General features: G+C 36.3%; 3 protein-coding genes and 1 pseudogene across 3 annotated transcripts; 3 read left to right on the forward strand and 1 right to left on the reverse strand.

The window, feature by feature from the left end:
- Window positions 1–3222: 3222 nt before the first annotated feature.
- LOC130665671 (uncharacterized) lies at window positions 3223–3961 on the forward strand. Its single transcript, XM_057466154.1, has 3 exons — window positions 3223–3667; window positions 3806–3864; window positions 3932–3961. Exons 1-3 carry the CDS (start codon window positions 3409–3411, stop codon window positions 3959–3961), a joined length of 348 nt encoding a protein of 115 aa, XP_057322137.1. The 5' UTR covers window positions 3223–3408.
- A 1330-nt stretch (window positions 3962–5291) lies between these two features.
- Window positions 5292–8631, reverse strand: LOC130665987 (uncharacterized; annotated as a pseudogene).
- Window positions 7556–9528, forward strand: LOC130665485 (uncharacterized). Its single transcript, XM_057465906.1, has 2 exons — window positions 7556–9074; window positions 9184–9528. Exons 1-2 carry the CDS (start codon window positions 8803–8805, stop codon window positions 9509–9511), a joined length of 600 nt encoding a protein of 199 aa, XP_057321889.1. The 5' UTR covers window positions 7556–8802; the 3' UTR covers window positions 9512–9528.
- Window positions 9529–11131: 1603 nt separating this feature from the next.
- On the forward strand, window positions 11132–12297 carry LOC130665486 (uncharacterized). Its single transcript, XM_057465907.1, has 2 exons — window positions 11132–11411; window positions 11541–12297. Exons 1-2 carry the CDS (start codon window positions 11140–11142, stop codon window positions 11866–11868), a joined length of 600 nt encoding a protein of 199 aa, XP_057321890.1. The 5' UTR covers window positions 11132–11139; the 3' UTR covers window positions 11869–12297.
- The last annotated feature ends 230 nt before the right edge of the window (window positions 12298–12527 follow it).

Here is a 12527-nt window from a genome sequence, read left to right on the forward strand (position 1 = left end):
TATAATTGTTGATATTTACCTAAATTTGGCTTCTGATTAGAAATCTGTTGATATATAAAACAATCGTCTGATTAATTAAATTGGTAAGGCTGTCATAGATGATATTTTAAGTGTGAAGTAGGATCTTGGGCATGTTAAGCTTCCAGCTTTTCTAATTTATCATCGATAAATAATTAGGGCATGATTACAATCAGGTTGAGTAATTGGAGATTTAGTACATAAACTCGGTGTCAGATTAAATGATTTATTTAAATGTAACATAAAATAGCCTTCAGTGGCTGTTAAAAGATCTACATATATCTAGACTTAAAAATTAGTGCTGGTGATAAATTTAGTCTGATAATGACCCAGAGAGACTGGAAGTTTCTGAAGTCTCAGAACTTGATAATAAACGATATTGATCTCCTGTTGATTTAGGTTGATAGAAGAATGTAGACTTTGCTTGTAGCATCTTCAGGGACAGCTTTGTCTGGACTTTACTAAAAGTTCCAGAATGGCAAGGAGAAGTTGAACCCATCACGAAGTTAGAATCATTTGATTGTTGACGGGACTTTTCCGAGCTTTTCCACCCCAATAGTTTAATTTGGTCATCTGGTGTTATTTTGCTACCCGCCATATCCTTCACTTTCTGAATATTTTCAGAGGCTACCATCTTCATTTCTTCTCCTGTTTCTTTACATTTTTGTATGAATCGGTTCATTTCTTGAATCTGAAAAATTGATTGCATTTGAGGTACCAATTTAGGTGAAAATGAATTTTTTACTACAGCTGCACGGAATATTTGGACTTCTGTGTTTCGAGCGAACAAGTTCGTACTTTCGTTATGAAATTTGAACTTTCAGATGCTGATCTAGTGGGAAATGGGCCGCACACTAGGAAGGTAGGGCATCCCAATATGCGTGTATGCTACCCTCTCCTTCAGCTCAGACAGGCAATTACGTACAAGGACTGCAATGTTTTATTGTCTTTTCTTGGTGTGTACCAGAATATTAAAAAAGAACTTACTGCATTCGATGAATCACCACTCAAAATCGTATTCTCTCCGTGGAAGCAAGCTTACACTGCTAGCAATATCTGAGGCAACACAGTCTTAAATACCCGATATTTGATCGATTTTTTATTGCCATGTTTTCATTTCAGTAGTTGAACTAGTGTTCATGATCTTTTGACATTATTACGACTGAAAATAAAGTGTTTCAGTATGACAAATACGTTTAGTGATTTCTTTTATTGGAACTGCAATTCTCGTGATAATTTATGGCATCAAGGCCAATGCCAAGAAATTTTTGTTCAAAATAATAATAACACATGAAAGCTCGCAATGGATTTACATTCCAATAGTTTGTTGTGTGATGTCTAGTAATTCTAGGTCCATTCAATTTGCTGCAGCTTCTAAGTCCTTTGACCAGAAATAGTAATGCTGATACGCTATCTGCAGAGGAAGGAATTTCGCCTTGGAAGAGATCCTTCACATCTGATAATAATATATACGTGGGGCAATAGTTGACTCGGTGCAATTGGAACTAATCATTTCATCTTTTGGCCAATAAGAATTTATATTACCAATTACAGAGTCTTGAATTGAAACCAAACTCAGAACGAATTACGGTCCTTTATAGTTCCATAATTGGTAGCAATGAACTTGATTACAAAGAAATTAATATAATTATATAAAGTAATTAATATCTAAATTTCAGAATATCTATCGGTGCCATAAGGAAATTTCTTTGGTAACAACAAATTTGCTTAAAATGATACTGTCATTTGCCGATATTTTTTATGACAAATAGGTCTAGAGACATACATTACAAATGCGAAGTCTTACAAAAATGTGCTTTTGAAAATAATGTAAGTGTTGGTAGACGAGTCTCATATAAATAGCTTTTGATTTAAAACTTTCGTTGAAATAGAAAATTTCGATTTCAAGATCCCTCCTGGTAGCCATAGATAGCATTTGTATGGAGATTTCTTCCTGATGATGATAAATCGCACTAGGGGTGATTGTCAGCGAGAAATTTTCAAATAGACCTGCTACAGACTATCAGAAAAGTTTATGATGTCAACTTCAATACTATCATTTTGCCGAATAGTTACGTCACAACTTTCAGTACTATATCCCAATAATTTGTTCAGTATTTTCGTTCATAATCGAAAAAGCTATAAGATTTTTTAATTAGTAAAGTATGCAGATGATTCTAAAAGTGTTTTAATGATGAATCAGTGGTAGTATGTAAAAATTGACTGTATTAAAATATGAGATATTTTTGTTGAATTTAATACTAGCTTGATTCAATCAGGATTTCAGTTAGTCATTTGAAAAGCTATTATATTTTGTCATCAATAAACTATATAATCTGTAATTGTATATAATTAGATAATAATTAAGACTTTATTACAATTCATTAGAAGTGAGTCATATCATATCGATAAATCAGTGCGTGTTTACAGCTGTCACGAGCATCGAACTCATAAAGTAAATTATTGGCTTCAACTCAAACATCCGTTGAATTGGTAAAATTAACCTTTATTGTTAAGCGGTCAACAGTAGTTAGGGTTGTTACCGAAGCTTTCAATAACAGCTAGTGGACTCGAAATAGCGCAATTTCATTTCCAAAATTTTGAAAAACGTTAAATATTCTATATTATTATAGAAAATTTGTTGGATCTCCTTGGCTACAAATAAGTAGGAACTGACATTTCTCCGGTTTTTTGTTACTTTTTTTCTAAACTATCTCAAAATTGTACCGATAACCCTAGAATACACTAGAATGCATACCTATTTGAACTATCCACCTTTCGCTATATATTTGGATAAATCAATCCAAATCCTATTGTTTCTTCGAAACACTAACTATCGATCATACACTTAAGCCTTTCTCCCAAATAAAACAATAAAATATGATCCTTCTTGGGCCGTATAAATACATCTGTTATGTCCCACACGAATGGGACATTTTTCCACTTCCGGTATTAGAAACTCTTGTTTACAAAAGCATAAAAAAAAATAAACGAGAAATGGGTGAACTCTTTGGTACAACTATTGAGCTCGCTGGAGTCACTACCACAGTGGAGCGTTACAACTTGCGGCTATGGATGAAAAAAACCCTAGATAGGAGAATTCATCCAGATCCAAAAAAGTACTTCAGGATACTAGTGGACTCGTAACGTCTTCACTAGTAGAGGTAAGTCTGTGTTCAAATATCCAAGTAATTTAAAAGCTTTTGTAATTGATACCCCTAGATCTAAACTCATTTGATTCCAATTCATTTGAAGTATCTCTGCAAATGCATATAAATATTCTGACTCCCAGATTTTTGGCACTCGCTTCAAAGACTTCGATGTGATCTAGAAAGTCTACATTAGCTAGCATTGTTTATTTCTTTTATTCTACTCGGTCCTATTATAAAAATGGCGTCGAAGTATACCTGCTATGTACCTAACGAGTGGGCTGGTCTCTCGGAAAAAGCTCTACGCGAAACAGTGAAACAAAAAGCATCCAAACAATGGCGTTACTACAAACGCCTTGAGGGAACAACGGTGCGTTTAGAGGACGTAACAGCGAAATTAGTTTATCACAACTATAATCCGTGGATGCGTAAATCTGAGGACCAATCAAACAGCCCAAATATGAACGAATACTTTGGAATACGGATGAATTGCATTCTCTGTTCGAAATCGTGAGTGGTTTATTTACTTTCAGCGCCAAAGTGTCGTAAAAAGCCTAATCCCCCTATGACTTAATCCAGAACCATTGAATGTCTTATTGAAACTTATCTTTATAACACAGGTTTTTTTATTGTTTCAGATGTTCGAGCTCGTACTACCCTCCATTCTACTCTCGTTAAATTTGTCTTAGTTATTATGGTAGAGTTGTGGAACTTATTAAAGGAAATAAAATTTTATGTACTGTTTATATTGTATTATTTAATAAAATCCTTACTATTCTAAGAGTAAACAATAGGTAACTTCAACAGAATTTACCATATAAGATACTGCAAAACAATTGATGCGCATTAGAACTAGATGAGAGTAGACCAAAGTAGCTTGAGAAAGAGCACTAAATAGGTTAGACACACGATAGGGTCCATGATGGTAGTTAAGCAGGATCCTGATCGAAAAGGAAATCCAGCTCGGGTCCCAATGAGTGAAGTATACTGTTCTTCGTTGCAAGATTACGACGATTTTTCACTCGAACCCACATCATGCAAAGAGCGTCATGAACCCTTTTCGGTGCCAGCCACAGCCTGTCTAGTAGTTCGTCGACGTCCATGAGAATGTAGTACTGAAACAAGTGGAACACAAAGTTAAAATAAAGCAAACGTGTTAAACTGCTACGGTGCTGTACTAACTTAGGTATTAAGAATATCTACTTCTAAGAGAGTCAGAGGATTCTGCATGGAATCTCGGGGTTGTCTAGTCGGTGCTGCACGGAACAACCATGCGACCTCTTCTAGATGTGCTGGCGCGAGGCACCAGAAAATCGGATCATTTGCGGTCAGCCATGCATCATCCGGATCCTCACTTCCGATCAGCTCGTAAATTTCGTCATCAGATTCTGATTCGTCTATCTCAGCATAGGCGGAATCCTCGTCTTCGTACAGCATTTTTTTATACTTTGATGGAGACTGAGGATGATGTCAGAAAGTAAAGTTGCAAGGCGCGACAATACTCAAACCGTGAAATGTCAAGACCAGACTGACTTTTATACTTCTAAGGACCGACTTTATGTTCTGGCGTGGAGGTCCCCAGATTGGCTGATGACCCATTAAAGTTTCGTTACGACGCATTTGACAGCTTTATAGAAGTAAATCAATACAAGTGTTGATAAATTGGGCTAGATCAATTTCAAGTCAGATTCATTACTTTTAATATTACCAAACAACACTCTTGAGTAGTACGCAAATCGATTGTCAACTTTATCTCAAGAGGTGGTTAAATATGGTTGATTGATTCCAAGTCAGATGCCAACACTTGTCTTATTGAAAGATGATGTATTTTCGAGTATATTTGAATCCACTTATGTACGTCAGCTCTGTTCATTCATTGATCTTCATTCAGTTCAATTGATTTACTCCAAATTTTCTGATTCCTTAGTTTTTCTTACACACACGCATACGGAAATAGGGACGTGAAGCGTTCCACAGTTTCGTATTGTACGGAAGAAGTAGGAAAGGAGCGGATAAGGCTGGATAAGGAAGTAACCTTCTTAATGAAGAGTCTATACATAAATTGAAAAAAACATCAATAATCCGATCTTGGAATCGAACCCAGACCATGGCGGTTACGCATTGAGTGCCCTTCCAGTTGAGCTATGGGAGCCTATGTCATATTCCGTTTAATTACCATAGTAGAAATAATCGAGTTTTCACTCGATATAAACCAGTAACTGGCTAGTGATATCGAGTAAAAACTCGAAATCGCGCCACCTACAACTAAGTCATAATCATTGGTCACACCGATACTGTACCTTTACTAGTGTGTGTGTCTGTTTATTTTTTTCTGTTAACCTGTACGCGTCGTTGTTTTAAAAAATATTAAAAAACAGTGTGAATTAATTAAAATTTGTGTATGTTAACGTGAAAATATTTTTTAAATTTTCTTCAATTAAAAATAATTACTTTATTGTCAGATTTATTGTTGTTATTCTATTAATCTAATGATGTTATTTATTTCATAATATAAATAAATATAAATTAAACGTTTATGTCATATCGTTTATTTAACATTATTTTTATTTTATTTGACAATTTTTTATAACCCTTGATAACCTCAATATTCAAAATTGATAGTTTCACTGAAGCCGCCATGTTTTGCTCGATCTCTAGTAAAACTGGCCAGTTACTGGTTTAAATTTAGTTAAACTGGCTAGTTACTGGCTAAAAACTCGATATCATTTCTACTAGGGTAGTCGATGTCTTTTGAGCTACATCGTCCATCCTACGGTAGCATTTTTAAATAAATTAAATAATGCTGTTACGTAGGAAGTATATGTCCATGCATACACACAGGTGGGAATATAATTATATGAATTTTACGGAATTGCGCGTTTTTAGCAGGTTTTGGGTCTAACGTAAGCAAGCTACGAAAAGTTTGATTAAAGAATTTGAACTAGCCTACAGAACACTAGGATACGTATTCTAAGCTATCAGCTTATGGTAGAACTCACCGTTTGTTAAGCATGGCTGCCTTCTACTCACATCTAGAAATCCGTGGTTATCATCTGATACTTTAGTTTTCCCAGTATCCTCCGTAGTGCGATTTGCTTTTGATCTGGTTGTTTAACACAATTTGGTTGATAATTGTTAAGATTTTCTTCAAGTTCCACGGAACCTGTCTTCCAAACTGTACTTTGAATTGACAGATCAGCAGCTCTCGATTCTGGGCCTTCTCTATTTTTAGATATTTCTTGTTCCTCAAATGCAGAAGCTGCAATTGTCCTAGCTTTCTCAAGCTTCTCTATTGCTTTTGATTGTCTGGAACCAGCCATTACAGCCGGTTCCTTTGGAGTCGATGATTTTTGAGTCATTTTGACATTTTTTAACACAGGAGTAGCTTTTGCATCAGTCTTATTGACCGAGACATTTTTAACAGGTTTCTGAGGGCTCATTATCTCAGTTTTAGGAACCTTAGGCAATCCAAGAGTAACTTTACTGACTTTCACAAATAAAATAAATTTTCGAACGTTTAATTATTGGTTATATAGACCGACGCACTTACAAACACACGCGCGATTCGCAGTACTGTACACTCTACTAATGCTAATGCTACGCTACGTACTTTAAAATATGCGAGCCAAAAATATATTTTATTGTTATTAGCGAGCATTTTTAGTGCGGCTCTATTAAACAATCCTTGAAAATTAAGACAAAGGTTATCTAAGTATCAATAGTGTCGTTTTATTTAGATAACGATATCTAACTGACCAAGTTCTACGCTGTGGTTTGACTAATAAGCAACATCTTTTCCTGCAATGAAGTAAAAACCTTCGGCTTCAGAAGCGTTTTTGATCTATTCTTGTATGAAATTTGATAGAAAAGAAAGAAAACAAAACAAGCGAATGCTATTTATGTATGTATTTATTTTTCAACTCGGGTTAGCACAATAACATACTTACAAACTATGTTAATAAGAGTACAAATATTTTTTAATTAATTATATTCAGAACAATAATGACAATAATATTTTTTGATTATGATAGTACAGTTACGTACTAATAGATTATGATAAACAAATATTATACGCATTTTTAGTTGCGTATTGACATTTACATCAAGTAGTTACTTTTCACGGTTACGCAGAATCATATACTGTTCAATAATGTGAGTTGCTTCACTAACGGTTGAGTGTAAGGAACGTAAAAGATGTCTCTCGATGCTACCTGAAGATTGATTAATTGTTTGATAGGACTCGGCCGGGGACAGAGAATAAGTTGGGGTTGTCGGATAACTGCGGCTGGCTGACTGGGTCGGAGGCTGTAGCCCACCAGACATGTTGGTGTAAAACGACGAAGGGGTCTGACAACTTTTCGAGGACGGATTTCCTAGTGAAGCACTGGAACGATTCATTTCGTTGTACTGCTTCTTGGTAGGGCTCATTCTGCGGAAAACTTTTATAATTGAATTTTCCGATTGTTTCTTTGCAGGCTTGGTCTTGTCGGTCATTTTCTTGCTGTCACCACCGATGATAGCAGCCACTGGAGATTTGATTTCCGCCGTCTGCTTGTTAGCTGCTTGAGTATCTGTAAACAACAATTCTTATCAAACACGGCCAGGCACATTCGGGTATCCAGTTTTAATCTGGACTGGGTAACAGGCTTTACATATCGGGATGTTGTTTCATCTACTTGCTGAGTCTTCTTGGATATAATGTCATAGTAGAGAGCAAAGTCTCAAAAGTCATATTACAGCCGAGTTATTAACCCTTTCTCAGATTACCTTAAGTCCCTACTCTTAATTTGAATCGTACGTTTTCATCTTAAAGCAGAAGAGGGCTAGCCTGTTGAGTGGAAAAGGGGCGAAATGATAGTAGATGGGGGTGCATGCACTTGTACGATTGAACCGTTACTCACACAGCCTTACTAAGGACTGTGATTGGTCTTATCCCCAAACAGCTCGTACCGATAGTCCTCGAGACAGATTATCAGAAAAGAGTTAAAGACACGGGAGCTTCATCACTATTTTCAAAACTTACCTTTGCTACGTCTATTTCGTCGCGAAGTATTTTTGAAACCTCTACAGGTTTATCTTCAATTTCGCAGCGTTGATGTGCCAATTCTATGAACGTTCTCAGCCGCCAGCTGCGTCGCAAGTGAAAACAAAGCAGTTTCTTCAGGATTTATATTCTTCAGGAAATCATCTCCAATTGAAAATTAATGTATTCGAGTACCACTTGACGCGTTATATATTAGAAATAATTTATGCCTGTTGCTTTGTGGCGTAGTAGTCTCGCTTGACTGCATACATCATTCGCTGTGACTATGCCAATTTATATTAATCAATTTTATTATTCCAATATTGTTACAACACATAATATATAATATATTGTACGCAGAATGCTATAACAAGTTCAATCACCTGAAACTGCGTCGTGTTGTTTTGATGTTGGATAGGTCAGCACTCTAATTACGCGCATATATTCGTATTCATTGTCCTATTTGTCTTTAAACAGCGGGTAATGCACTTATTGAATTAATAATTGTTTTATGTAAATACTATCGAACGCTATATAAGCAACCCAATTTAATCCGTAGTGCAGATAGTATACCATTTGCTTTCAAAATACAAAAACGTCTCTTTTGTCGACATGTCTTCCAAACATCTATTCTTTGTCCCAATCGAATGGGGTAAGGGAGATTATACGCCAGAAATTTTGGAATTTATACTCAAAGCGGAGATATCACGTGAGCAAATAATCATGAGAGTCCAGGGTATTAAAGTAAACATTGAAGGCGTCACGGCACGTCTTCGATATCATAACTTACAGCCCTGGATGCGTAAGGATCAGGATAACAACTCAAGGCCAAATTCCAATGAATATTTTGGATTAAACATTTCCTATGACGATAACACCAAGACGTGAGTTTCCCGCATTTTATTTACAAACATTGCATCACTACTTTTATCTGGAGTTCAATAAACTTCAGAACTTTGTATTTCTACTAATGATACTATATTTATCTCACAGAGTGGACAGTCACACACTATTGCGTGATCTGCAAGGATCATCGTTTTTCGATGCAACCTCTCATAGATACCTGTACCTGGTTCCCCGCGAATGGTTAGCCCTTCCATGGGTCGCCTTAGAAAGTACACTTCACGAAGAGATTTCAAGCTACTATAGCAAACATGGGAAGCTTGAAGGTGCTGCGATTCGGGTTCGAAACGTAACAGCATTTCTACAATGTTACAATGGACATTTCTGGATGCGCAAATATCAGGATCAAAGAGATAAGCCGCACCTCACAGAATATTTAGCAATCCTTCTTCCTTGCATTGATTGCAGCCCGCCGTAAGTCACATGATCAATAGTATAAAACAGGTTTTATTACCCGTGTAATTAATTTGGTTATTTCGTTTTAGGAGCAAATCACTAAAGAAATAGAAACAGTTCAACATTCCAAGAAATATATGTTTTAAGTTGTCATGTTTTTTCAAATTATGTTAACATTATTAATAAAGTGTTAAAAATCATGTGTTCAGATTCATTCCATTCTGCTCAAAGTATGATTGAGCCTCCCTTCGTATGGTTTATCAGTATTCGTAAAATAATTAGGCCTTCGAAAAAACATCTGTATGTAACATAGATAGCAGCCGTTACTGAACCTTTCTACTTATTGCAAACCCTCATTTAAAGGACACTGACTTACCTAGGACACAGTATAATCACGATCCCCAATGAACAGACTCGGATGAGCGACTATGTATACGGGAAAATGCAATCCTATTTTCTCGAATGTCTTTCAATAAAATCTCAGTATGCCTACTAAATTGCTAATACTGCCGCGTCATAATTGATTGGGTCATGATCTTAATTATGAATTGTCTCAACAAGTTTGTTATGATATTCTAGAGGGCAAAACAAGTTCAATTGTCAAAATCTGCGTCGTAAATTTCAAGTAGATTTCACAGAAATCTTACTAGTGTATTCGTCACAATGTACTCGACTAGGCCCGAAGGTTCTAAACAAATCCTAGGTTCCAAAGTTTAGTCGTAATGAAACTTACCGACGTCATGTAGCCATGAGCGCTCAAGCTGGGTCTTACGCTCACAGGGACGGCAGTTCGGTTCTCGGTCGCGGCAAAAATTTTCCATTTATTTATTTATTTAAGAAATTCACTTCGACATTGTGCTCAACATGTGGGGTAGGTCACATATGACAGCTGGCTGACTTAGTCAGATTTTCCTATAGGTTTCTGTGTTATATCTATAAAACATTTCAATTAACAAATGGAGTCCAGTTTAGGAGTAAATCAGCCGTAACACGCAGGGAAGAAGAAGACAGGGAAAGGGCTTGCAGTAATAAATATGCAGGTCATAGGTGGCATCGGTGGAAACACAGAGAGTTTCCGAAAGAGGGCAACACTCGAGTAAGGGTGTGCTAAACTGTGTATGTGCCACCATGTTGATCACGGGAAAGTAGACTTAGTGCTGGGATCCCTCAGCCTTTATGCTTGCGAGCAGAGGGCTCTGGTAACAGGACGACCGTGGGAGTCAGCCTAAACTCAAATAAATCGGGAGGTTACATCCAGTAGTAGGCCTGTGAGGTTTCATGGTGGGAATCACGAATGAAAAAGAAAGAAAAAGAAATAAGCTCGGTACAATTACCTACTCCTTAATTGCTTTGTCCCAGTCGAGAATTCACAATTTCAAAATGTGTTTGTGTGAAGTTTACCTTTCAATCTGGCTAGCAGATGACATTTTTTACTGCGAAAATGATTAACAATATTATCATGAGCACATGCGCAGCAACACGCATGTGATGAGCTAATTATTATCAAACAACGGCCAATGCACTTGTTATTGTCAATTGGAAACCTACGAACTTACGTATCTTTCTGTCCTATATAAACAACAGAGTTGAATTTTAAACACACGAGTCGCACGTTTGTCTTTGTTATGTGAAAACATATAGTTCGGTGCAATGTCCAATAAACATGTGTGTCTAGTTCCAAATGAATGGGGAAAGAAATATTACACCCCAGACGTCTTGGAAGTTATAATAAAAAAAGAAGTAACTTGTGAACAAATAACTAAAAAAATTGAAGGCGTTGGCATTCGGGTAGAAGGTGTAACAGCACATCTTCGATATAATGGCCAACAGCCCTGGATGCGTAAGGATAATGATAAGAAGTCCTGGCCAAGTCCCAGAGAATACTTTGGTGTTTACATGTCCTGCGATAATTGCCGTGAACCGTAAGTTACATAGCTTAGATTTTTAGACTATTATAACTTTTAGTAAGCATACTTTGATTATATTTTAATGGAGATCAATAAGCTCCAGAGCTGTCGTATTGTTTATAAATGTTAGAATTTGTCACACAGTGTGGACAAGTACATGGCACTCTGCAGCATGCAAGGATCTATAATCTCCGATGCTGGGTCTCATAGACACATGTACCTAGTGCCCTATGAATGGTTATCAATACCATGGGCCGACTTGGAATTTACAATCCACAAAGAAATTTCAAGCTATTATAGCAAGTTTGGAAAACTTGAAGGCGTTGCTATTTACGTTCAAGGTGTATTAGCAATCTTACAATATAATGGTCAAGAGCTCTGGATGTGTAAAGTTCAAGATCAACGGGATAAACCACACCCTAGAGAATACTTTGCAATTTTTATACCTTGCTTGTTCTGCTTTGAACCGTAAGTTATATTTCTAAATTATACAGCTTCTTTATTACATCATGGACATACATACGAAAGTAAACACATAAATCGTCCCAACATTCTCATATTAAGTTTCCTTAACAAGAAATCGGATAGGAGGGAATTAGAAAGGATAAGAAAGGAACTATTTCCATGGTTTATACATTAATAGTTTATAGACAAATTGACAAAAATAATCGCACAGTTTGAACTGGGAATCGAACCCAGACCGTGTCAATTACGTGCTGACCGTTTTACTACTTTAGTGATCCAGGCTTGTGACGTATTTCGTCCAATTTATTTACATCCATTCAAGGTCAGTTTTCATATGACACATAATTAATTTAGTCATTTGGTTTCAGGAACAAACCCTTGTACAGACGGAATTAATAAGCCAGCGAATTGATAAGCCAGCTCACTAAAGATTAGATTTTAGAGTTCAATATATTTTTTTTATAATAATTATTCTAGAAAATAAAATGTTAAAGGTCATGTGCTTCCATTCATTGACTTTACCTAGATGTATGATTTTAGGGTTCCATCGGAACAATAACCGTAGCATCGGCCATCTCTTTTCACGGGTCATTATTCAGTTTGCTCTGACTGCTCTGAACTTTCTATGTATATCCTTCAGTTACTTGGTAGCAATAACAACAATTA

Source organism: Microplitis mediator, chromosome 3, assembly GCF_029852145.1.
Source record: "Microplitis mediator isolate UGA2020A chromosome 3, iyMicMedi2.1, whole genome shotgun sequence".
Lineage (NCBI taxonomy): Eukaryota > Metazoa > Arthropoda > Insecta > Hymenoptera > Braconidae > Microplitis > Microplitis mediator.

Bases quoted from the DNA above. Each gene is read 5' to 3' on its own strand.
- LOC130665486 (XM_057465907.1), top strand. From the start codon at position 11,140: ATGTCCAATAAACATGTGTGTCTAGTTCCAAATGAATGGGGAAAGAAA. The intron at 11,412-11,540 runs GTAAGTTACATA...TTTGTCACACAG, and splicing joins TGCGATAATTGCCGTGAACC to TGTGGACAAGTACATGGCAC.
- LOC130665671 (XM_057466154.1), top strand. From the start codon at position 3,409: ATGGCGTCGAAGTATACCTGCTATGTACCTAACGAGTGGGCTGGTCTC. The intron at 3,668-3,805 runs GTTCGAAATCGT...TTATTGTTTCAG, and splicing joins ACGGATGAATTGCATTCTCT to ATGTTCGAGCTCGTACTACC. The intron at 3,865-3,931 runs GTAGAGTTGTGG...ATTATTTAATAA, and splicing joins AATTTGTCTTAGTTATTATG to AATCCTTACTATTCTAAGAG.
- LOC130665485 (XM_057465906.1), top strand. From the start codon at position 8,803: ATGTCTTCCAAACATCTATTCTTTGTCCCAATCGAATGGGGTAAGGGA. The intron at 9,075-9,183 runs GTGAGTTTCCCG...TTTATCTCACAG, and splicing joins TATGACGATAACACCAAGAC to AGTGGACAGTCACACACTAT.